The sequence below is a fragment of the Pteronotus mesoamericanus genome, unplaced genomic scaffold (genome assembly GCF_021234165.1).
Source record: "Pteronotus mesoamericanus isolate MK-2021 breed Mesoamerican mustached bat unplaced genomic scaffold, CSHL_Meso_final contig_90, whole genome shotgun sequence".
NCBI classification, from domain to species: Eukaryota; Metazoa; Chordata; class Mammalia; order Chiroptera; family Mormoopidae; genus Pteronotus; species Pteronotus mesoamericanus.
The window spans coordinates 4,112,693-4,138,184 of record NW_026555277.1 but is presented as its reverse complement, the minus strand read 5'-3'; the positions used below and the strand labels follow the sequence as shown (position 1 = coordinate 4,138,184).

Sequence of the window (25,492 nt, the reverse complement as noted above, 5' to 3'; positions counted from 1 at the left end):
GTATTACAAAAAAGTGGAAAACTGTTAGTCTTTATTTTTTCAAGATCCAGAGAACTTGGGTAAGAGTTTCTCTCTACTTGAGGTAACTCGAAATGTATTTCTAAGAATTCTAAGGGTTATTCTTAGGAAAACACAATGATATAGGGTAGGTCTGAATGGCTTCCTCACTAAAGAGTATGAGCTTGAACTCTCTAAAGATGCCGGATAGTAGGAAGCACTCTCTGAGCCAAAGTCTTTGTTCCTCTTTGCCATTTTATTCAAGGGAAGCTGACAATGATTCTTGACAAAATAGGTCTGACTCATCCTATTATTCATTTGCTCTGTGCTTTTGGGTGTAGTGTTTCATCTTTAGGCACATTTTGTGCCTGAGGGCTTGCTTTAGCAATGACTAAACTTGTACTACCTCATTCAGAATATTCTTTCCAGATGCAACAATTTGTTAAGTTAGAAAGAGTTATAAGTGAGTATGTCGAGAACTGGGACCTAGACACCAGGTGACAAGAGACCCAGACTGATCTGAAGAAATTGGAAGTCCCTCCCTCAAAAAGGTAACAAGTTCTTGATGAAGAGGAACATAGAGCTGAACTCAAAGATGTAATAAATGTTCCCAAATATCTGAATGGCTACCTCTGAGAAAATGAAGTAGGACTATGTAATTATGTTTGAACATGCAATATCTACCTTGGGAAATCCTACCTACCTGCCCATATTTTCGGTGCAGCATTCCAGCTGCCCCAGAAGAATTCACTGCTGTTCTGTGCAACTAGAACATTCCATATAGAGTACTATTTAAACCTCCATAATAGCTCTTAGACACTGTGTAATAGATAGGAGACTGAATCCCTCTGTGGTTATGACTTCACTAGGGGATTCCCAATTCTTAAGCACAGTGCCTAGCATGTCATGGTCACTACACATATTGAATGAATGAATGAATGAGCACATTTAGGTAGAAGTTTCAGGAACGTAAATTAAGATTTTCTAGAAAGGCTTTTCTGCAATGGAATGTCTATCTTCCAAAGATGTGGCCTTCGTAATTAATGGAAAGACTAGGGAAGAAAGGCTAAATACATACTATCTCCCAGATCCTTTTCATATGTTGTTAGCACATTTATTCTAATTTTGCACATGAGGAACCTGAGATTAGAGATTTTAAGTAATTCACTCAAAGCCCTCAGATGGTAAATGGTAAACTAGAATTTCAACACTGACCTGTCCCCCTAGAAGACACTCTCTTTCCAAGACCTGCTTAATCAGAGAATGAAACACCCTCTAAGAGGTTCCTATAGTGGAAGGTCAAATTAGAGCGCAGAGGTGTGTGAACAACACAGAGTTATATGATATTTGATAGAAGAAGTTACATATTATCTATAGCTCTGCAAATTTAATGTAGAACAAGGGCTGCAATGATACTTCCTCAAAGATGATGACTCATTTACTGGAGCAAGCTTGGAAGTTCAAATGGAAAGTAAGTTTTTTGGTCAATGTCTATAAAATGTAGCTGTTGATCTTTAACCTATTGCTAAAGAAATATTTCTAAAGCCAAACAGACTCCTTGTAACTAGCAAAAAAACTACCTCCACCCTCCATTAAATCCTTATTGCTCTTTCCTAGAGAAAGTTGTCATCTGTGTTTACATGGAATTATCTTTCACTTTTAGTGGCGTGCTCAGCAACATGATTAATTTTTTTCTTTTAAAGTTTAGCATTATTTCTGAGGGAAGTCCAGATTTTAAGAGATGAACCATCAAGAAATAGGCTAGACCTGAGTGACTAGAGCAAACTCCATTTTGCATCCATATTATCAGGTGTCCCTCATATTAATCCGAGGTGTAATCGCAGCTACATAGTGAGCTCTGTGAATGCCTGTGGGAAGAGAAGTTGCTGCTCCTTGTGGCCTGTGACTAGAAACAGAGTCCTCAGCATCTCAATAAGTCAGTATCCTAATGTGAAATTTGAGGGAAAATGGTAAAACACTTGGTTTCTTCAATTTTCATATGGAGAGAGTAGGAATAGCTATTTCATCAGAGTAGAAAGGATAAATGTTTTGAAAGTAAGATGTCCAAACGAGGTCTATGGAGTTAACCTGCTTCCCTTTGCCACAGTGGTCCAACAAATTGAGCACTAAGGACAATAGTTTGAAGACTGAGGGACGCAGAACAGGATTGTCTGTTAAAAGCACTGTGTCTGTTTCTGAAATTAAACTCTTGGAAGTCAATGTAATCCTTGTGTTTGAAGGAAACCTCCTCTTAGAAGGAAGGGGATGTATATGCACATTGTGAATTTACTATCTCATACCTAATAACAAAGGCAACATTTATGAAGCGTGTTCTTTGAGCTATATGATTTACATGTTATCCTCCTCTTCTTCTTGAACATATCAGACTTGAATGTATCAGGACCTTCACACTTGCTGACCTTGCTCATTCTTTAGTCTGCAGGTCAAACACTTTCTCTCCAAATATGCTTCTCTCACTCTGGAGAATTAATATTCTTTTCCAGTCTTACCATTTGTCCCTTTAGTAACCCTGTTTATTTTCTTTATTTCAGATTTCAGCAACTGATTCTGTTCTGTTTATTTCTTCCTTTGCCTATTTTCTGTTTTTCTTCCTTTACTGAAAGTATGTTTTGTGAAAGCAGGGATCAAGGTTGCCTTGTTCCTCACTGAATCCCTAGGGGCTAGAATAATTCTTGGCTCATCTCAGGTGCTCCATAAATATTTCTGGAATAAATAACTGACAACTGGATAAACATATTCTTTGATTAAAAAGAAAAAACCCAAGGGGAAAAAGGGATGCCTACTCACCTGCACCACACCTGTACAGGAATCCAAAAAGATGCAGCCTTTGGGTTCTTTGGATATTTTTTCATCTTTGTAAAAATTCATGATGTAGGAGCTATCGGGCAACTGAGTCAGCTGAAAGTAGCGCTTTTTGAATGACTAAATAAAGGAAAAGATACAAGGAGGTAGTTCAGGGTGCAGTCTGCTATTACTCACGGAAATGAGCACTTTTTTTTAATTCCTTCAGGAGTGCGACTTCTGTAGGGCACTGTTTGTGAGAAGAGCACACTCCTTTTCCATAAATAAAATATGACACCGAGCACAAACTCAATGCAAATGGCTCTCCCCTGTGCTCTGACCGAAGGAGGGGGTGTCAGGAAAGGTGACAGAAACCAAGATGCGTCCTGAGGTCCCCTTACCCGAACAGTAATAGTATTGTTCACGGTGCTGTTGAAATTCCCCTTGTAGAGCCAGCCAGACTTGAAAACTCCAGTGCCTCCTGCTCCCCCACCGCCCTTGGAAGATGAGTGGGAGGTGGTATCCTGTACAAAAGTCATCATTTAGTGGGGCTGCAATCTTTTTTGAATCCCACAGCTTCACGGCACTTAAAAACGAGCTCCCTTTTTCTTTGACTCATCTCAAATAATCATGTTCAATTTCAAAACAAACGTGACTCATTGTGACTAAAAGCCCTCACACAAACAGTTATTGCCGCTTGATGAAAAACTGTTCACAACGTGAAACACTCGAGTAAAAGACAGGAGCTCATTATCCTCATGTTTTAAACATTTCACTTTCAATAGTTTACTTACTTCATCCTTATCAGCGTCTTCATGGTCAACCTCAAAGGAATGTGAAGGAAGTTTCTCTGGTTTGTATTCTGTTCTGATATTAAAACAAACAAAAGAAAGAGGTTCTGAGTTGTCATTTGAGACATGGTTTTCATTTGCAGCTGTGCCCTGGGTAACAACTATTGTGTTTTTTTTCATAAAATAACGTAATCTTGCGAAGGTCTTATTTGCTTTGGAGGTATTGCCCTTCCCTTGCACTGTGACATCTTATTCTAGGAAATCAATCTCTATTTTAATCCGTGGGGTTATTATTTATTCAGATTTACACACTGAATGAGATGAAGGTGAGCAGGACAATTTTTAGGCTTGGTGGTTTATATTTCCCTTCTTCCACATGCTGAAGTAGAACATGAAGTAGTGATGTTTTCATTAACTTACTGTTTCACCTTTATATGACATGCCCAAGAGCACAGAGAGGTCATTTAAAGAACCCAGTTCCAAAAACAAGCCTGTGCTCTGGCCACTAGGCTGCGCTGCTTTCTTGACATGGTCTCCCCAAAAGGCTGCATCAATGTAACTCATTGGCAATTGTGTTTACTTTGTGCATTTCCATGGTAGCTCAGAAATGTCTCTATGTTATAACATCACTGACCAGCACAGAGGAGCAAGAGCATACACCTGTCTCTGTAAATAGTAAATAAGGCAAATAAACTTTCCTAGGCTTGATTCTGTCTCATACCCCACAGTTGAACGGCAGCTGGACAATTCCATATCATGCCTTCCTTGATATCTAGCTAGAAATTTTCACATGTAGAATTTGCATGGCAAATTCTTTTTAAAGATGATGTATAATGTGTAGAAGCAATCTCAGAATCTGACTATCGAGATCAAAAAGCCCAGTGGCACATTCACTATTGCCATCACAATCAGTGTTCCCATTGCAAACAGTCCCCTATGTTGAAGGTATTCCAGAGAGCAACACTTGGCCAACTCCGTTAGTCCCTCACCATGTTCTTGCTGATCTTATATTCATAAAAGAAGCGCAGACCAGTGAGTGTCTATGAAATTTAGATTATTTCATAGAGTTGGGGGGTGGTGAGTGAATGTGGCCATGCCTTTTCATTGCTGGCTTTTCTTGACTCTGAGTTTGCTTGATCAAATTCAATGCAAGTTGAGAACTGTCTTAATTCTTGGAGGTCATTCCTTTTGACACTAAATGATCGAGTGCCCAGATAGTACCTGCTACACTGAAGACCGGCATTAATACCAGCCATGTACCAGAAAATGAATCCCCAAAAAACTGAAGATGCTTACATTATAAGGATGTAGAGAGTAAATAACTAACCATAAATAAACAAGATAATTTCCCTGGGTGAAAATGGTTGTGAAGAAAATTAAAGAGGGGAGGAGCAAAGAGTGATCCGGGTTGGGATGGCAAAGGCCAGATTTAGAAAAGGTGGTCACAGATGGCCATCTAGAGAGTCAGAAGACGCTAGCCATGTGATGATTTGAGGGAAGATCATTCTGGGCACAGCGAATGGCAACAGTTATGCTCTTGGGGAGGGACCAGGTTGGAGTGTCCAGGAACAGAAGGCTGGCAGCTGGAGCACAGTCAGGGAGGGAGGGTGACAGGAGGTGAGGTCAGTCATGTAAGAAAAGGCTCAAGACGGTGGACAGTGTGTAGACCATCACTGAGCCATGGGCACTGGAGAGGACTCTTATTTCCCAGTCAGCACTAACCCCACTGACCCACATGGCACAACTTCCTTGCCTTCAAGTTGCCCTTATCACCACTCAGTTTCACATCTGCGGGGCCACTGAGCAATGACTGTTCATTCTTTCACAGACAATTGCAACATAAGCACCTCTGTTACTGACTTTAACATTCTCCCCCCAGCAGCACTGTGTGGTCTCTGAGTCCTCGGGGCCCTGAAATAAAGGGCTTGGTAGGGACCTTAATCTCTGGTGTTCGAACCCAACGTTAGTTGTGATTTCTAGGCAGTCTCATTTCTACACACAAATTACTTCCATCACCCATATAAGGGGCATGGGGATGCTTGAGTGCCCCATCAATTACAGTTGGGAGGTCAGGGGGAAGTTACTGACCCTCTCAGGGCCTGGGTTCCCTTTACACAACAAGGATAACAGTTCCTACCTTGTGGGATTATATGTGTTAAAGGAGATGTTATCCTACGGCACCTAGCACACCCTGGCTCACTGTCGACACCTGAAAAATGTCCTTTTATTTAAAACAAATTCTGTTCTAATTCAACCCACTCATACTGGCTACATTTTATTTAATCTTCAGTCACAAAATATATAAAATTTTCTTCTTTATATCAAACCAGCTGTAGTAAAACATTTAAATATGTCATATCTTTGTATTTTACCCCATGGATTAATGAAATCAGTGGCATCATACATATTTTTTGTTTCATATATATTTTCTAAGTGGAGGTATAATTGATAGATAATATATCAGTTTCAGGTATACAGCATAATGATTCTAAATTTGTATATAGTACAAAATGGTCTTCACAGTAATCTAGTTAACATCTGTCACCACACATTTTGTTGTGATTATTTTTCTCTTTCGATGAGGATTTTTAAGGTCTACTCTCTTAGTAACTTTCAGACATGCGATACTGTATTATCAGCTACAGTCAACCATGCTGTACAGTACATCCCCATGACACTTATTTTATAACTGGAAGTTTGTGCCTTTTAATCCTCTTTGCTCATTTTGCCTTTCCCTTACCTCCTGTCTCTGAGAATCATTAGTATGTCCTCTGTATATATGAGCTTGTTTTTGTTTGTTTTTAATTTCTACATATAAGTGAGACCATAGGGTATTTGTCTTCCTCGGACTTATTTCGCATAGCATAATGTCCTTGAGAGCCATCTTGTCGCAAATGGTAAGATTTTACTCTTTTTCTTTCCTTCTTTCTTTTTCATAAAGGAACAGTATTCCATTCACCCATCAATAGTTAGATTGTTTTTATATCCTGACTATTATAAATATTGCTGCAGTGAACACAGGATGTATATACCTTTTGGAACTGGTGTTTTCATTTTTTTTGGATAAATACCCAGAAGTGAAAATTCTGTATGATATGGTAGTTCTATTTTTAATTTTTTGAGGAACTGCCATACTTGTTTCCATAGTCACCGCACCAATTGACATTCCTACCAACAGTATAAGAAGGTTCCATTTTCTCCACATCCTTACCAACACTTGTTATTTCTTGTCTTTTCGATGATAGCCATTCTAACATCATCAAAAAGTTGATAGGTCATTGTGGTTTTATTTTACTTTTCCTATTGATTAGTGATGTTGAGCATCGTTTTGTGTACCTGTTGGCCATCTGTATGTGTTCTTTGGAGAAATGTCTATTTAGAGTTTCTGTCTAGTTTTTAATTAGATTGCTTGTTGTTGAGTTTTATTTTTCTGTTGATTTGCATGAGTTCTTTGTATATTTTGGCTGTTAACCCCTCATCAGATATATGATTTACAAATATTTTTTCCATTTAATAGATTACTTCCTCATTTTGTTGATAGTTTTCTTTGTTGTGCAGAAACTTTTTAGTCTGACACAGTCCTACTTGTTTATTTTTGCTTTTTTGCCTTTGTTTTTGGTGTCAAATACAGAGAAAAAACATGGCCTATGTTTTCTTCTAGGAGTTTTATGGTTTCAGGTCTTACATTCAAGGCTTTAATATATTCTGAGTTAATTTTTGTGTATTGTGCAAGACAGTAGCCTAGTTTCTATAGTCTAATGAGCTATATATATAGTTCATTAGTTTCTTATTTTGTGGTGGTCTTAATCTTCCCCTTCTTGGTATCAACTTCCACTTCCTTTAGTTAAAACAGGAAAACCTCTCAACAACATTTTGGTTACTATTGCATTTCTTCTCATGAGAATATTTTGCTTATGTTCTATGACAATTCCAATCAACAAGACCCTGTACATACTAGAGATGCTTTCATTACTGTTTTAATAAAAGAAAAATGCTACAAATCTTTTATATATTTTCCTTTTTCCTTTTTATTTTTATTGAATTTATTAGGATGACATTGATTAATAAAATTGTATAGGTTTCGAGTGTACAATTCTATAGTACATTATCTGTATAGTGCAGCAAATTTCAACCTTTTTCATCTCTTGGCACACATACACTACTTATTAAATTCTGCAGCACACCAAAAACATATTTTTGTCAATCTGACAACAAATAGGTATAATTCTGATTCACACTGGTGTCATCTTTGTCATTTGACCACCTAAGAAAAAAGAGGTCAATGCCCTTGACTAAAGAGTCAGGTATTGCATGCTTTAAAAATTCTTGCAGCATACTGGTTAAAAATCACTTATATATTGTATTGTGTATTTACCACCCTAAGTCAAGTCTCCTTCCACCTCCATTTATACCTCCTTTACCTTCCCCCACTCCGCTTTCCCTCTGGTAATCACCGTATTGTTGTCTGTGTCCATGAGGTTTTTTTTTTCCTTTGCTTAATCCCTTGCCCTTTTCCACCCATCCCCCAGCTTCTTCCCCTCTGACAGCTGTCTTTATGGCATCATGAATATAAGAAAAGAAAAACAGTGTTTGGGATGAAGCCAATAGGAATTTCAATAGACCTACATAGAGTGGGAGGCTTTTATGTGAAAGGCCAGCTAAATACTGCTTTCTACACTCTTACTTCATATGCAGTGTTCCAACTGCTTGGACACAGCTTCCAAGTTGTAACCACTTCTCTGAACTATTTTGAGAAAGAGGAAGTCTTGATGTGAAAAATTTGCTTTACAATCGCACCTATAAAAAGTGTGCTAACACCCAGACATTCCGAGTACAGCAACTGCTCATGAAAGCCTAGTGTGAGATGGTACCTTCCCAACATGAAGTCACGGAAGACTCTGTTAAGAGTGACCTAACCTAATGGCATGTTCAGAGATTTGGTAAAAGTTAATGTTCATTGTTTGAAAAAGGTCTGCTGTTTTGGAGAACACTGGCTCTTCATAAGGATGTGACTCTAAAAGACATGGCCTTCTCTCTTGCTCTCTCTCCCCTCCCCCGTCCCTTCTCACCCCGGCAATCCCCTTTTTCTATGGAGTAGGCTAAGTAATCTTGCAAAGTAGTGAACCATGCCCTGTCACACTCCTGGTTATAAGTTCCACAGGCTTCTGTGCAAGGAGAGTAAACTCCAAGTTCCTTCCCAGGGCCCACAGGTCTCTTGCCTCGGTTTCCGTAGTTTCATTTCATCTGCTCTCTTTCCTGCCCTGAGCTCTAGCCTCCCTGATTGTCAGTCTGCTCAGGTGACTATGCCGGTTCCCACCTCAGGACCTCTGTCCATGCTGTTCCCTTTTGGAGCCTATTCCAAAGATCATAGTGCTGGTAGCAATTGTTACTTCAGATCTGAGCTCAAATGCCACCTTCTCAGAGGCATTCCATAACCCTTCCTTCCAATTCTGCATTCGGAAGCTCAGAGCAGCACTTCCAAGGGTCTGAGTCTGGAAAAGATGGTTTGGGGTGGGGCGCAGAGGAAGTGGTGCCTGAATCTGGACAATGTGTCTGTTAAAAAGTTAAGTGCAATGTGTATCATCTCACTATTTCACCTGAGGAAAGTGTTAATTAAAACGCATTTTTTGATTTTTTTTCTGGATTATTTGAATCCTTGTAGTCGGATAATATGTGCTTTTCTTAAGCACATATCAATTCTGTGGAGGTTGTTTATTTTAGTGATCCCAGCATGGAGATACATGGAACCAATGGCAAATCTGAACACTCTATACAGAATATTGTCAGAAAAAAAATTTTGATCCAGACTAAACTTTTCTAATCCTCTGCATCTGCTATTGAGAAGACAGCTCACAAAAGTGTGATATAAGGGTACTTTAGAACTCTGTTCAACAATTAAATAAGAATATACTTATATCTCGGCCCCAATTTTGTCACTATGTACACATTACAGTGTGCAATAAAATACTGTATTGTGACTCTTATTTTTAAATTTTGTAAAATTCTCCTTGATACTAAATTAACATACATATGTTCATTAACAACGGCAGAACTCAAACAAAGACGTATTTTATATATTGGAAAACCCAAGCTATACCCATAATAGGTTCTTACCGAGGTAACTGTCGAATGTCTCCAGAATATTGTTCATATTTGTAGTTTACCACATACCACTGGGAACTATAAAATTTACAAGCCTTAAAAAAAGAAAAACAACAATAAACAATTACCATTTAAAAATTCAGCTGGCAAAGGCACCATGAATACAGTTCTCATAATCTCTGAGGTCATGTTAAAGTAGCAACGTTAGCGATGTTAAGGTAGGGGAGGGGCTTGCTCATTATAATCATTTCACATTTTCCAGTGCAATGAAAATCTAACCTTTCCCAGACTCTTGGAGGATGAAATATTTAACATATTTATTCTATTTTGCTCCATCAAGAGAGGCCTAATTTAATCACTCCCTGAATCATACCAAGGGCATGTTGTTAACCTCAAGTGCCATCATTTCTCAGCTTTCCTTGGCAACCCCTTCCATTATTTAATAGTTTTTAGTAGTGAAAGATGTTATTAGTTATATGTAATACTTTCATCATCATTTTTTCTTGTTTTTGCATCAGTAAATTTCCTTTTTCTCTTTGATCAAGCTTGCTTGATATAAAGAAAACAGACACCATTTTTCCATTTCCCTGACTACCACAAAAGGCCCAGCCTTCTCCATCATTGTTCATGGATTTTATAAAATTATGTGAAAAAGAGAGGACAAAAAATTTTCTGTAAAGAATACAGGTTAACAGCACAAAATAATTATCTTACAGTGGACCATAGCGTATGTTTTTACAACATTTACTGATGGCAGATATTTCTCAAACACCTACGATACACTTAGCACCGTAAGGACTATGCTAAGTATCATGTATTGTGTATCATGGTTACCTGTGGGTTGGCAATAGGAATTTCACTAGATGGTTTTTAAGATTCCTCTTGATTCCAAAATTACATGATTCTTGGGATTAAACAGCTGTTAGTATTAGTGGAAGTATAAGGAGCAACAAACTTAACACAAATGTGAAGAATAAAGATCTGTGATTGTCTTTGTGACCAAGAAGGGGACAGGCAGGATTTCTTTGTGGCAGTGATCGCTCAAGGTGCAGAAGGGCTGTAGAGCAGAGAGCCCTGGCACTGCCTTTGCAGAAAGAGAAAGTGGCAGGGAATGGCCCAGGGCTGGTGTAGAAAGGCTAATGGGAAACACAGGGTGCAGACACCTGGCTCAAGAAGCACAGAAAAGGCAAGGAGAGGGGAGCAGGACTAGGAGGCCTGAGCTGTTCTCTGGCCTGGAACTTTCTCAGAGCCATAGCTGTATTTGTTCAGGGAAACACCCACACACAAACCAGGGACTGAGGGCAAAACAATACATGCGGCTGGGACAAAGACAAGAGTAGGAGGATGACGGCAGAGACTGCAGGAGAAGAGCTGAAAAACAAAACAGCAAGAAGACCAACAGACGTGGATAACATGAAAAGGGAAATTCGGAAGATCTGTAATGACGGTGGAAGGAACGTGAACAAGACTAAATATTCAGCTAATACTAAATTTCTTAACTTTGCCAAATCCTGAGCTGATTCTGCAGATTACATGTTTCTGGAAATAAGAGGAAGACTGAGCCCTGATGTGCTCCTTGGCTAAAAAGTTCCATCTTCGTTTTATACAAAGATGCGAGGGCGTCAGGCGAGGAGCATGTAGGCCCCCAGCATTCCAAGCCTTGTGGACGGAACGTTCGTGATTATAATTCTCTCTCACCTTCTCTCACTTCCTTTCCTTTCCCCATGCCTTGCTGCAGTTCTCTAATGAAACCAAATACATTTAAAAATAGAAAACAAAAAGCATAAGCCCACTCCCTTTTTGCATTCCCTTCAATCTTTTTTTCCCCCCTGGTACATAGTGTTACCTTGTTCCCCTCTAAGTATATGTTTTAATTTAAATAGTTAACTGGCATATTCTAGAGATTTTACAGGTGCTTTCTATATTATGACCACTTTAAAGTAGAATAAAACACCATACCCTAATTTACTAACCCAGTCTCCTAGTTTTGGAGATCATTCATTTGTTAATTCACTGAAAAAACATTATTAAGCATTTCCTGTGTGCCTGGGGTTGTTCTAAGTGATGAGACTCCATCAGTGAACAAGAGACTAAAATGTATTCCTGCTTGAAATTTATGCCTTTGTGAAGAGATGGTTAATATTAATAAATACCAAAAAATGAGTAAATTGTGCAATATGTTAGCAAATGGTGCCATGAAAAATGAAGCAGAGTTGGGAGGCATTGAGCTGGGGAGAGAAGGTTAATTTAAATAGAATGGTCAGAGTATTGCATTTGCCACTTGAACAAAGACTCAAAGAAGAGAACAGAATGAGTGGTTATCATGGCTACTTGAAATTTGTCCATGGTCGAAAAAAATACTTTAGAGTGTTTCTTCATGCATATGGTCCTCGAGTGCTCCCCCAAGTCCCACCTATTTTGGATTATTTCCTTAGGATAGAATTCTTAAAGTATTTCAAAAATCCTTGATTAAAAAGTTGCCAAAACTATATTTACTCTTTATAAGCAAAATGCAAATGGAAGCTACCTTGTTGAGCCAGGAGCTAGATTCTTGTTCTAGAATTAGTACTCACTTCTGACATGGTTTTGGTCAAATCAATTTATTTATTTGGATCTCAGATATAGTAGCTATTGAACATTTAGAATATTGGAATGGTTTAGAAATTTCTGCCCTGTAATACCTATTTCTGCATTTTCTGATCTGGAGGTTTAAATGAAACAAAGATGCATTGCATTGACTTACTCATTGTCTTTTCTTGCTGTGGATAGTACCTGTGTATCACCATGATAAACGTACATACTTGTGTGTATTACCCACGATATCCACAACACGCTACAGGCTTAACTGAGTGAACCTGAGATGTGCTAATCCTGAATTCCAATGACCAAACATGAATGTGGTATGTGGTACTTTCTTACATTAGTGTACCATATTAAAGAACTACCTATTTTGTTTTGGAGTGGCAAGTACTTGTCAGATACTGGACTACGAGGTGTTTTACATATAATCTTAATGAGCACTCAGTGAGATTTTATTATTCCCATTTTATAGGTCACAAAGGCAAAGAGAGTCACAGATCTTTGCCCAAGATGCTACATGTGATAGAAGATTTCAAATGGATTTGTCTGACTCTAAAAGTCCATTTGGCTTATTTAGTAGTTGTATGATGATTGCAGACTTTTTTTATTTTTTATTTTTAGCACATCCAGACCATCATTTCAGATGTTTTTATGGCATTTCTGTTTCTGTCTTGGAATTACACAAATTTGTTTTTGAATTTTGGCTATAAATTAGCTATGTGATCTCAACTAAGTAACTTGATATCTCTAAATTTGTTTTTCTGTTTAAATAATACCAATTTTAATAGGATCAAATAATTCATAAAAAGCACTTAGCAGAGCATAAGTACTTAACAAATACTTGCTTTAAAAAAAATCAGTTTTACCATAGTGTGACTCAATCTGTAATTCACATTCACAATGGTTGATAATAACTTGTTTTTCTTCAATTATAAAAGCATAATTCTGAAAAGATATACTAGCTTTGATTATCAAAGAGTCCTGTTTTAGTCAAATCCTTTATGAATTTATGTGCTATATTTCATGTATCTGGTGGTGGGTAGATGAGAATTTGGGTTAGACTAGATGACCCTTAAGAATCCTTCTAAATCTGTGATTTCTCTGATTCTGAGAAAGCCAGTGCATTTTACAAAAACATAAATGTTTCTCTTACATAGTTATGGCATTTTGGAAATGTTATGCATGGAAAATTATTCTCTATTCTTTGTTCCAGCCCACACAGCACTCTAAGAAGATCATTAAGAACTATTATAATTATGACTACAACTCCTCTTTGTCCAAAAACTAAGCTGCAATGACCTGTTGCAAATTCAAAGTCACAGGCCACAATTCTGCTTGTTACCACAATGCAACAGCTCTAGTTTCCTCTTACTATCAATCAAAATACCAACTCCTTTTTTCAAAATACCAACTCCTTTTTACCTTTTAAAATGGAGTCTCCAACAGGCTACTTCAAAGGTGAAGTATGCTGAGCTAGTTAATTTTTCCAAGTAGTAATGGCCCACTTCACGTTTTATTTATTTATAATGTTTGCTTGTTCAGCCTTTACACTGGCCAGCTCTGCCTGTGATTCGTGTCAGCACGAGAAAGCTGAGCCCAGTCAACATGGTTCAAGGCCTGTATGCCATTAGGATAGCGTTCCCTAACCTCTGTTGTGTTCATGAATTTTTTGAGGTTGTTCATTAAAATGTAGGTTCCAGGGTCCCCCATGAATCTCCTGACTCAGAATCTGTAGAGGAGAAGTCCCTTGGCCCTTTCCAGGCTGTTTGCCTGTGAACTGAAAGTATTAGGGTCCCTGCTTCCTACAGTGAACTCAAGGAACCAACCTCACCCTCCAGCTTTCTCTTAGGTAGACACAACTTTTCAGAAAAGCAGGGAATGTAACTCTAGCATGGCATTTATATATAGTGGATATTCAATGTATATTTGTTGAGTGAATGAACCTTCTATATCCCATTTTCTTTAGGAATTACTAAATAAGACACTGTAGAACCTCTAAAAATCTAACTATTTTAGAAAAGATTGGGCAAGTATAAAGACCAGTAGAATACTGTAAAGAAAATATTTCATTTTTCTCCCTCCTTTTAGAGAATAATCAGAATCGATTCAAATCATGTTACCTACCTCAGAGAGCAATCTGGGTTTGGCAATGTAATTTGTCCATCTCTGAAAAGGTCTGATTATTAGATTCTGGCTGCATAGTAATAAGTAGGTAATAAATGGCTTTTTAGATGCAAAATTGTTTTTCTTTCTAGCTCTACAGGTTTATTTAATTACATGGCTACTTTCTTGCCAGAAAGATTTGTGCAACCACAAAAGGTGTTCCTTTTGGCGCTTTGTCGCCACAGGGATTAATTCTGCATTTGTAAAATGATTGTGGCAATTTTCATATTTGTGCTATTCTTTACAAAATTCAGGAGTAATTGTGGCTATTGTACGACTGTTGAAAATGTACCATTATGAAATTGGATGAATTTAGGCAAATTGTGTATCGAAAGGGTTGCTGGATGATTTATCATCCACATTGAGACACTTCAAATTGAAAGGAAAGGCTAGTAACCAGGCCAACAGGTACAATATGAGTGTATTCCTGCAAACCAGGGCACATGGGCACTCAATACGCTGATATTTTAGAGAAAAAGGAGAAAAGCACTGAAATTTTTTTCTTTCATTGGATTATATTATGTATTCATTTAAAATTAATTTCTATAATATAAAAATAAAACGATTTTTAAAAATTTACACTATACTCTTGGAAGAGAAGTAAAAATAATGGGTTTGGATGAAATGATATAAATATAGATATGACTCAGTTTTGGAAATCATGCTACAATGTTATTTCATGGATTTGGGTTTGATTTTTAAAAATATAACTTAGTATTAGATAGCGTTAGTATGTGTATAAATAATGCACATTCAATACAAAATGGCATGTCATATCAAATGCCAACTATAAGAAAAAAATCATTTTTAAAACTATTTTGTTACTTTGAATTATAGAGTTGCCCAACTTGTCTTCTTTGTGGATTCTAAATTGAAAATGAATCAAAACATTTGGTTTGTTACTTCAGAATGGGTTGTATTGAGGCAGTTGAACAAACTGTAAAGTTAGACTTACATAAATCATGCCTGGGTCTGACCTGGGACCATACACTCTAATTTCCCAGCTAGATTTCATGAGTAATTTGTCAGGATGTGAATAACGGATGGTACTAAAAACCTTGGTAATGTTATGATCTAATCATTCTTTTCATGTAAGGCATAAAATCTGGGTTGTAATTCAGTGCAATTGAAATATCAGGTTCAAACTTAAAATGGGGTCTTTATTATTCTTGCTCTCCAGAGTCTCTGCCTCATATTTCTGTGTTTTCATTCACTTACCACCAAACATTACAGGATCACTTTTATTGTGGAGAAGAGGAAGTCGATTTAGAATTGGAACAGTCTTGCATATTTAGAAAGGAGGCTTATTATTTCAGGGATTTTGGTGACTAGAAAATAAATTTCTTCAGGGTTGTTAATGTGAAACACAAAACCATTTTGTCTTCCTCGGTGTTTTCCTGTATATTTTATCCTAACGCTTCTGAATGTAATGCATTTGCATTTACCTTAACCAAATTTTGTATGTTTATTATCTTTCATGTTGCACATTCAGTGTAAAGAAAATCTGGTGATTCATTTTGTTCTGGCTGTAACAGAAATAAAATCATTTTATATACATATATACACATATATGTTATATATACATATACTTACATGCATATGTGTGTATATATGTGTAAATGAATGATGAGGTCAAATAGAGAATAACAAATGCCAATAACATTTTCCATTACATTCTTGAAGTCACAAAATATAAATGACTTTACTTACAAATTTACTTTGAAGAAGTACACACAAAACGAAAAGTCCTTTAGCCTCCAGTAAGACCCTAATCAGTGAATTAAGAAAGAGCTCCATTCTTCAAAAGTCAAAATCTTTTTATTCTCACTAATTTTATTAAGATAAGACTATAATTATTTTTTTAAATTTTGGAGAGATTTTTAGTTGCATTTTCCCCAGTGACTGAATTTGTGCGTGTGGCCCTGGGGTCATATGAAAGTTGCTAGTTCTGCAGTGAGGAAAACCACACTTACTGCACTCTGGTTAAGTTAATGAATACATTAGCATCATTCTTTTGCTTCCCAATGATTCAGAATCAGAAAAGAGCATTCATTTTGACTTAATTTATTTATACATGCAAAAAATCCAGAATCACTTTTTGAGAAAGATTCTTATTTTGGGGAAAGTTTGAATGCACATTATTTTACATATTAGATTCAAATTTTTTTGGATAAATTACAAAGGCATTTTGGTTAAAAGAGGATTTATCAATGCACATAATATGCCATCCAAAATTAAACAAAAAGGACACGACATTTTAATTGTAGAAGTAAGAAATGATACTTCGTTGTTTTTTTTTTTTTTTGAGTCAAGATGTATCTCATTCTAATTAGATATCTTTCTTTCAACAAAAATGGGCAGCACAAAATACATTTAAAATCATGGCCAATCCCTCTGTCCCCATAATTTCTTTTTTGCTATCTCTAGGACTCAAATTGTTTAATACCTTTTTTTACTCCTCAACATGATGCAGATTCTACCTTGACTACATATAATTTTCCCTTGAATTAGTTGAATGTCATTTGCCTGGGCACAAATGGCGGAAGAGGAAGACGAGGACAATTTCATTTTCAATATTATACTCATCTGATTGCTTCATCTGATTGTACTGTTCTTTTTAACGTTTACACAATTTTGCTTCTTAATAGATTAAGCAATATTTTTATGTACCATTTAACGGCCTAGTGAACTATTTTTAACTTTGGAATGCACAACGTATTCTGCCTGAAGAGTTCCAATGTTATGTGGGGGCTCATTCTCGAAGTGCCTTGTAGGTAAAGGGGTAACAGTGTACTAACACCTTGTTTGACAAGATCACGTCCCATATCTTTTCAGGGTTTAACCCGCTGTAATCAGGCTGTGTTCACAGCTTCTGAAGATGCTCTGCCCAAGACACACCAATGACTGACGTACTAACCAGTGAGACCTTATCTTGACCTTTTTTGGCATTTTATACCATGGACTCACTCTTGCTATTGACTCTTCTTTGATTCTGAGAAATAAGGTTTTCCTTGTTTCCCACCCGCCCCCTTGTCCACTCCACCTCCACTTCCTGTCCAGAGCTCAGGTGCTTGCCTGTCAACTCCAGCCCGGCCCTCATGGCATTCCTGGGCAAGCTCTCCTAAGTTCAAGCTTCACCTTTCAAATCCAGAGCAAGGGCCCACCCCCTCCTTCTGTATTGATGTCCTTCTTGGACGTCTCTCTGATGTCAGCCAGTGATATTACCTTATTTGCTTCATCCACCCCTGCTCAAGCAATCTTCATTTTCTTCTCTGCACAATACTTAAATCACTGGCCCAGCTGCCTAGCTGATAGCCCAAGCCAGAAATGTGGGGACCATCACCAACATATTCCGCTCCTTTACTTTCTTCTGAGTCACCAAATCCTGTCAATTCTATCTTGTTAATAGCTCCTTACTGTCACCACGATCATATGCCATATGGCAGTATAGGTCTTTAACCCAACTCTGTCCAACTTCTTTTCAGTTATACTCATTCCCCCCAAGCCTACCAACCCATTCTCTGGTCTGCCTTTAGTTATTTTTTTCTAACATGTGAACCTGACCTTGTTTCTCTATCTTTACTGTCATTTCCAGGAGTGCTTTTCAGATTGTATTACTAAAAATATGATCACAGGCCTGTTATCTCCTTCCTGGTGGTGAGCTCCTTGCAAGCAAAGGTCGTGCTTATATCCCTGTGGTCCCCCCAGGTTACTAAGTGATGACTATGGTTGAGTAATGAACCCAGTCCAATCTCGCATGAAGTGGACAAGGTCCTCTGTTACATACACTTTATATGTGATTCATAGTAGTAGTTTAAATCAGTGGGAGAGAAACTTTTTGTGTGAAGAATTTCACCCTTTGTAAAGATAAGGTAATTAACTCCACCCAACCAAATCAGGAGTAGTAGTTTCTGTGGATGCCCAAAGGCACTTGTTTAAGCCACTGAATTTGTATTTACCTCTGGAACAAGATAAAAAAAAAACAATCTCATAGGTAGGGGGTTGAGGGGAGAAATTTCAAGGCTGGAAAGGTGTTGCTCTGACCTTCATGATCATTATTACTTACCTCAAACTTTGGAATTAACTTAGTTCATAATTATAATTGGCTGCATGAGGATAAATCCACAGAACATTTATCATCGCTGGTGTGTATTTGAGATTGTGTCATAGGATTACTAGAGGTTTACCACAGGGACAAAGGCAGACATCTTTGATACCAATGATAAGAAGTGACAATTAAGGTGTGGCCACAAAAAGAAAGAAACAATTTCTTTGATCTTTTGGGGTCTTTACTATCCCCTTTCTCTTCATCACACCTGCCTTTGATGAAGTGCATGTTAAGGTTCACCTAACAGTTGAGTCTGCTTTATTTGAGCTGTTTGGGGGCCCCTGGATCTTGGGGATCTCTTTTCATGCGATTTTACTGAGCAGTTCTCAAGGATGTTTCTCAAGATACTTGGGGGCAAATGGACAGAATTTCTCCACAGTCAAATATATTTGGGAAATATTTTAGGCTTTGTTCCCTTTTAGGATGATGTCAATGGATGTTAGAAAGTTAAAGGCTTTGAGAGAGTGTGTGTGTATGTGTGTGTGTGAGAGAGAGAGAGAGAGAGAGATAGAGAGAGAGAAAGAGAGAGAGAGACCGATGGATGCCCTACAGACATGGCTTTCTGCAGGACTTTTTGTGCTTCAGTGAAATGGGTATCTGCTCTGATCTCAGCCATTAGTTCTGCTGGGTTTTAGTGTGAATTTTCTTTGGAAGCTCAGAGATGTTCTCGTTTATTGTGTCTGCTTTGAATCTAATTTGTAAATCCCATTCAGTCTTGGGTACTGTTTTCATTTTTTCCCCCCCTGGAGAATTCTGTTATTTCTGGTTTAGAACCTCTGCTTAAAATCTGAACTTTTCCTTCCCCAGTAACCTAGTACTGTCCGGATTAGGGCAGTACATAATCGTGTGTGTGTGTGTGTGTGTGTGTGTGTGTGTGTGTACATCTATAGATACAGATGTAACTTCTATTATGTTTGTATAACTCTTAAGTCCTTGAGTACTTTATCCCTTGATTTGGATTCTTGGATTCATGACTAACTGCTCCTTCGTCATTACTCTACTCCTGTAGCAGGCTGATTTCCAGAAATTGCAGAGGGCTTTGTTGGCAGAATAACTTGCTACCTTTGTACTTTGTCAGTATTTCTCTCAGCCATTCAGCTGAAATGGTCCCTGGACCCTTGCTCCCTGTTGGGCCACTGTATCACCCTCAGTTCTCGGCTCTCTCATATTCTTTATTAAGAGAGACCTAACCAAGAGCTTAGTTTTAATTAGTATTCTGTGCTGCTGGCTTTATAGTATCCTTTTGTGCATATTAAAAGGAAAACTTCGCTTGAGAAGTTTGGCTTAGGAAGTCTTCATCCTATTTATAGATCCTTTAATTGCTCCCCCAACCCTAAGTGGGAAGGAGTGGTGCTTGTTTATCATGGAAGTGTCTGATTTTTTTTATGGTTACAGATGTTGATTTATTTATTTATTTGTTTGTTTATTTACAGAGAGGATGGAAGGGAGAAAGAAAGAGAGGTAGAGTAACATTGATTTGGGAAGGGAACATTGATAGATTGCCTTTCAAGGCCCCAACAGGTTGGGCTGGCCCACAACCTAAGCATGTGTCCTGACTGGGAATTGAACCAGTGACCTTTTAGTTCACAGGCCAGCCCTCGATCCACTGAGCCATCCCAGCCAAGGCTAGATGTTGATTTTAGGTCACTTACGGAGATCACATAAAGATGTTGTTCCCCAGTTGCTACTTCCCTAGTTTTTTCATGTTATTGTTCTATTTATTTTTAGAAACATAGTGTTAGGATTATTATATTAATATCCCTATTTAAGGATGGAGAAACTGAGGCAGAAAGTTCCCACATTTGCCAAAATGAAGGACATACTCCCTTGTGAGGATGGGGAAATATCCTCATCAAGTCAGGATATAAAGTGTATAGTTTAAATACATTCCTCAAAGAGTCAGAGGTTGCAGAGTGGGTAAGGGCACGGCGCAAGCATTGGGTCAGAGAGTCAGGGCCTTAACTTTGGCTCTGTGTGAACTTGGGCCAGTTAGCACATCATTCAGAACCAGCCTCCTAGTTAGAAAATGAGGTAATAATACCTATGTCACAAAGTGCTCAAAAATACATTACGTACAAGTTGGTCAACTATGGCTAAGTGTTAATTTAACATATGGCGAAGTGTTGTAGTCGACATGAAATAAACTTATACTCTTGTGTGGAGAATATTTAACCCTACATTTAAAATACAGGGAAGAGAATTAATAACAGATAAAAAGGAAGTTCATTTTATTTAAACTCCCATTAAAAATATGAAGTCATTCAATGTTAGAAAAAGAAAACATTGCCCACTGCCTTTCACAAGAGGCTGAGAGTTGTCAAAGGAGAGCAGAGGGAGAGATAGTTCAAAATCAGTATTAAGCTGGATGTGTTTAAGCTTGAGTTATGCCAGTTCACTGCCGAACAACCATGGCATTTCTCCTTGCCACGCTGTGGGGAGCCACAGGGTGGACCAAAAAGGTTGCTGAGTGCAGTGCAGCAGCTGCTGTAAGAGAAACACATGTTTCTGCCAAACCCTTCAGACATCAGTGAACTCACTTTAGTGTGGGCTTAATCTGGTTTCAAATATCTGGCCAATGTTTCTCAAAGTGTGGATCACTAACCGTGTGCATCCGAGCCACCTGGATGTACCTACCATGGGGCTGTTAGAGCAAAGGATGAGAGAAGTGCCGTACCAGAGGAGAGCTATGGAAAAGCAGCATATGACTGTTAACATTGTGGGTCAGGATGCTGGGTCTGTCTATTCCAAGCTGTATGATGATGCTCAACACACTCCTTCGTCTTTCCATGACAGTTTCCTCTTCATTAAAAGGTGGTGATGATGATAAGGATGAAACATATGCTTTGTAATTACTGCAAGAAAAGGGCTTCAGAGCATGTCTGGCCCAAAGTAAGTCATCAATAACAAGTAGCTGCTATTAGCTATTGGGTCAAGTGTTCTTGCCAACATAATTCTCTGGGTTCCTCTCTCAGTCTTAACCCAGCTCTCTGTCATGTCATTTTCATTTTCATTTTATTTTATCTATGGTCTCCAGGTTTGACCATCGATGTTCTATTATCATCACGGGATGTTTGTCATGGGCATCTCATCTTCCTAGCCTGGAGCACACAGGTTCCACTCTATCTCCATCTTAGAACCAAGCAAAACCTTGGGAGTTTTTACAAGGTTCTCAGTGCCAGTGATGCCGAAATATTAGCAGGGCATAAAAAAGTTTCTTCCTAGCCTTCCTCCTCTTATTTCTCCTTTTTCTACTTTAGATCCATGCAATTGGGCAAAAGATGATAAAAAGATTCACTTGTAGCTGAGCTGAAAGCTCTGTTCTGAGATGTGCAACATAGAAGTTTGGCAGAGACCTTGATTTTTTCCTCAGAGCAGTGTTTAGGAGAAACGAGGAGCTGAGGGTGCAAGTGAGGAGAAGAGGAATAACTCCAGGAAGCAAGTAGTGGAAAGGGAATTAAACTAGGAACAAAGGTGAAGGGTGAGACATTTCTCGCCAGGACACATGCGTAGCAGGACAAAGGCAAGTGTGGCCAACCGGTTCTCAGCTCAAGCTGACATTCTCAGAGAAATAAAGATAAAGAGATCAGCCTGGCCATTTGAAATTGTGGTACAGAAACTCATGGATGCACGAACAAAACCAAAGGCCTCCAAGAACCCTACAATAGCCTTAGAAGTCTCCAGTGCTGTATTAATCTGCATCTCAGGCCATCCTGTCTCTTCAGTTCTGGGACCTTGTTTGGATCCAGAGACTGGGGATGGGGTTTCTGAGCCAGTCCTGGGATTCAGGATCTGAACTGACTTGCCCTACTTCCAAGGCATATCAGGCAATAAAACGAGCAGGTATTAAGAGGCAACAGCTGGAGCCAGCCAGCCACCAAAGCTAGGGCTTCAAAGTTCAGCTGCTCAAGGCCCACAGCAGAAAGCTAAGCTAAGAACCCCTAGCCTGGGTGAGAGCCATCCCCACAGCCTACAGGAGACTGCTGGAAGCCTGGAAACACGCGAACGCCTCAGAAGCGGCGAAAGGACCATGAAACGAAAAGTCCCTAAATCGTGGAAACCTTTATAAATCCATAGTAGTTTTATGACAAATGATTAAGAATGAATTATGTCAGATGAACTTAATGGTCCCTGTGACAGACAAGCTGAGCGGGTAGAAAAAGTAAACACATAAGGGATTGTGATCGCTTCATATGATATTTTTATTACCTAACTAAGATAATGATAATAAAGGAATCTGATGTAATCTCTAGTCTCTAAGGTAACTATCTAATGCCTTGAAGAAGAAAGGTAGATTTTAACTTTCAGAGGCTAAGTTTAGGAAATAGACTTGGTTGCTTCTCATTCTGGCAGTATTTGAAGATACATTCCAATTAATTTTTTTATGAAATGTTTTTTAATTATAAAAATTCATTTGTAACACCAGAACGATAGTGAACATATATTGAAAATCAATCTCTTTCTATACCCTATAATCTCAAACTTATGAGGTAACCAATGCTATGAGTTTAGTGTGCATTTTAAAAATACTTTTTCCAGGCTTATATAAACATATCTACATATACACATGAAGGCTTTACGACCTCACTAATATCATACCATATATTCTGTAACCTACTTTTTTCTCTTAACAACATATCATGGGCATCCAAGATAATACATTTAAATATATGTAAATTTTATTAGCTGTATAGTACAATATTATAAAACATAAATGTGCCAACATTACTTTACCCCAACTCTTGTCAATTGATATTACAAACTGTCCAACACAGTAATACTTATGCTTATAATTATGTTTTTATGCCCTAGTGTTTGTTTTTATAATATTCATGTTGTGTATTAATGTGTACTACTTAAAAGAAACATTTGAATTACATCTCATAAGGTTATAGACATGTATTACTGACAATGCGACAGTGTTTATTGCCCTGTATTCCCACAGTCTCTAAATTATATTCATCCTAAAACTTTTTTCCTTAGATATTATACATCATTTTTGTTTTAGTTTGTATTTCCATGATAAAAGGGAGGGTTGGCAACTTTGTATGCATCTTGGCCAATATTCTTCTTCTTGAAGAGCTTGTTCACATTTTTGTTTTTATTTTCCTGGGTTACTTATCTTTTTCTTATTATTTGTAGAGTTTTGAGTATTAGGAGCATGGGTGTCTGTGTGTGGAACAAAAGATATATGAGTTGCAAATAATTTCTGTGGTTAAGTATTTCCTTCTGGCTTCCTGGTACCATTTATCATATAAAAAATAAAATTTTTTATTTGCTTCGGTCTATCCATTTCTACAATTTTTGTTTTTTCATCCATATCTGGAATTAATTATTCAGATTTGTGGTATTTATCTGGAGTTAATGTTTGGATGTAATGTGAGAGAGAGAGAGACCCTAGCTTTATATTCATCTAAAATGGATAACCCAATTATATTTGCTGAATTGCTCACCCTTACCCAAAGAATTTCAAGTGCCATGTTTACCCTTTATTAAAAAACCACATGTACTTGGATCTTTTTCTATATATTCCATTTCATTTCACTGGATATTTGTTATTCTACAATACAAAAAAATTGGAAATTGTCTCAATTTATTTTTTAAAGCTAACATTTCTCTAATACCAAGTAGGGTGGGGGTAGGGGTGAGGGGAAGATACTATAGCCAAGTTTCACTCATAAATATTTATGTAAAAATTTGAAGTAAAATATTAGCAATTCCAATGCAATAGAGTATGAAGGAAAAAATATGACTTGAACACAAAAGTTTATACCAGAAACACAAGTATGGATCCACAGGGCAGTAACTTACTAATTCTATTACAGCACTTTATAAATTCAAACAGAAAAGCTGTCAGGTCAATAGACTGAATATGCATTACAAAACATAAGTAGTCAGTCTTCATAAGCACTGTAGAGACCAAGAAACATTCTTGGACATTTTTAGACATTTCTTTTATGCCTGAAAGTGTCATAAAACACCAACTTAAAAATAAGAAAAGATGCCCAATACTAGTATTATTATTCAACTCTGTTTTAAAGATGTTAGATAATAAAATAAGACAAATATTATGATATGAGCACACACCTAAAAATTGAATAAGAACTATTGGGATAAGAGAGTTTAGTAAGCTAGTTATGCATATTTGAAAATTAGTATCTTATAAAAGATAGCAGTAATGAATACTAAGAAAAGAAAATGGATTTTCAACATTCTACTCACATTTGCAGCAAAACTATAAAATACACTGAAGTGAATTTAACAACAAATTTAAAGATCTTTACAAATAACATGCAATATTTTGGTGAAGACATGCAAGAAGATCTGGTTAAACATTCCACTAGGAATTCAATGTCATATACATTTCAAATCCTACCTAATTTAATACACATGTATGTCCTGCAAGACTTTTGTAGACCTAGTCTCAATGAGTCTGATTTTCCTGAGTAGAAAATAATATTCCAGCTCTTTTTAGTTTTTTCTTTTAAACAGTGGTGCCCTGGTAGATTTTCAAACTTCCTCTATGGTGACTATAAACAAAGTATTATGGTACTGATGTCACACTTGTTATTTTTATTAGTACGTATGAAAACAATATGCTGAGATATTCTGATGTTATCTAACTTTGCAATTATTTTCTTTTTTCCTACCTCCTTAAAATAGTCTAATTTAATGTGAAGTTTGGGAAATTGAAATCATGAAACTGGAAAAAAATACACAGGTAAATTTATGGCAAAAAAAAACGGCCTGGATTGCATAGTATAACATAAAGGTATTTACTTACATACAAATTTATGTAAAAAGACTAGTACAACATAAAATATGATTAATCACATTGGTATCAACATGTACACAAATAGGCTTATATTCATACAAAGATGTTTAAGAGCTGAGAAAGGGTTTTGCTCTTGTGTGTAGCTTTACATCAATTCTAAAAAGGATACATTACTTT

At 37.4% G+C, this 25,492-nt stretch overlaps 1 protein-coding gene across 1 annotated transcript in view; it reads right to left on the bottom strand.

Moving 5' to 3' along the window:
- The window catches only part of DOCK10 (dedicator of cytokinesis 10), a 223,034-nt gene that overhangs the window by 83,094 nt on the left and 114,448 nt on the right, over nucleotides 1–25,492 (bottom strand). The window contains exons 4-7 of the mRNA XM_054585607.1: nucleotides 9,705–9,787; nucleotides 3,594–3,666; nucleotides 3,201–3,323; nucleotides 2,806–2,940 (exon numbers count right to left, since the gene is read on the bottom strand). Coding sequence (XP_054441582.1) covers nucleotides 2,806–2,940; nucleotides 3,201–3,323; nucleotides 3,594–3,666; nucleotides 9,705–9,787 — 414 coding nt within the window. The remainder of the gene's footprint in view (nucleotides 1–2,805; nucleotides 2,941–3,200; nucleotides 3,324–3,593; nucleotides 3,667–9,704; nucleotides 9,788–25,492) is intronic.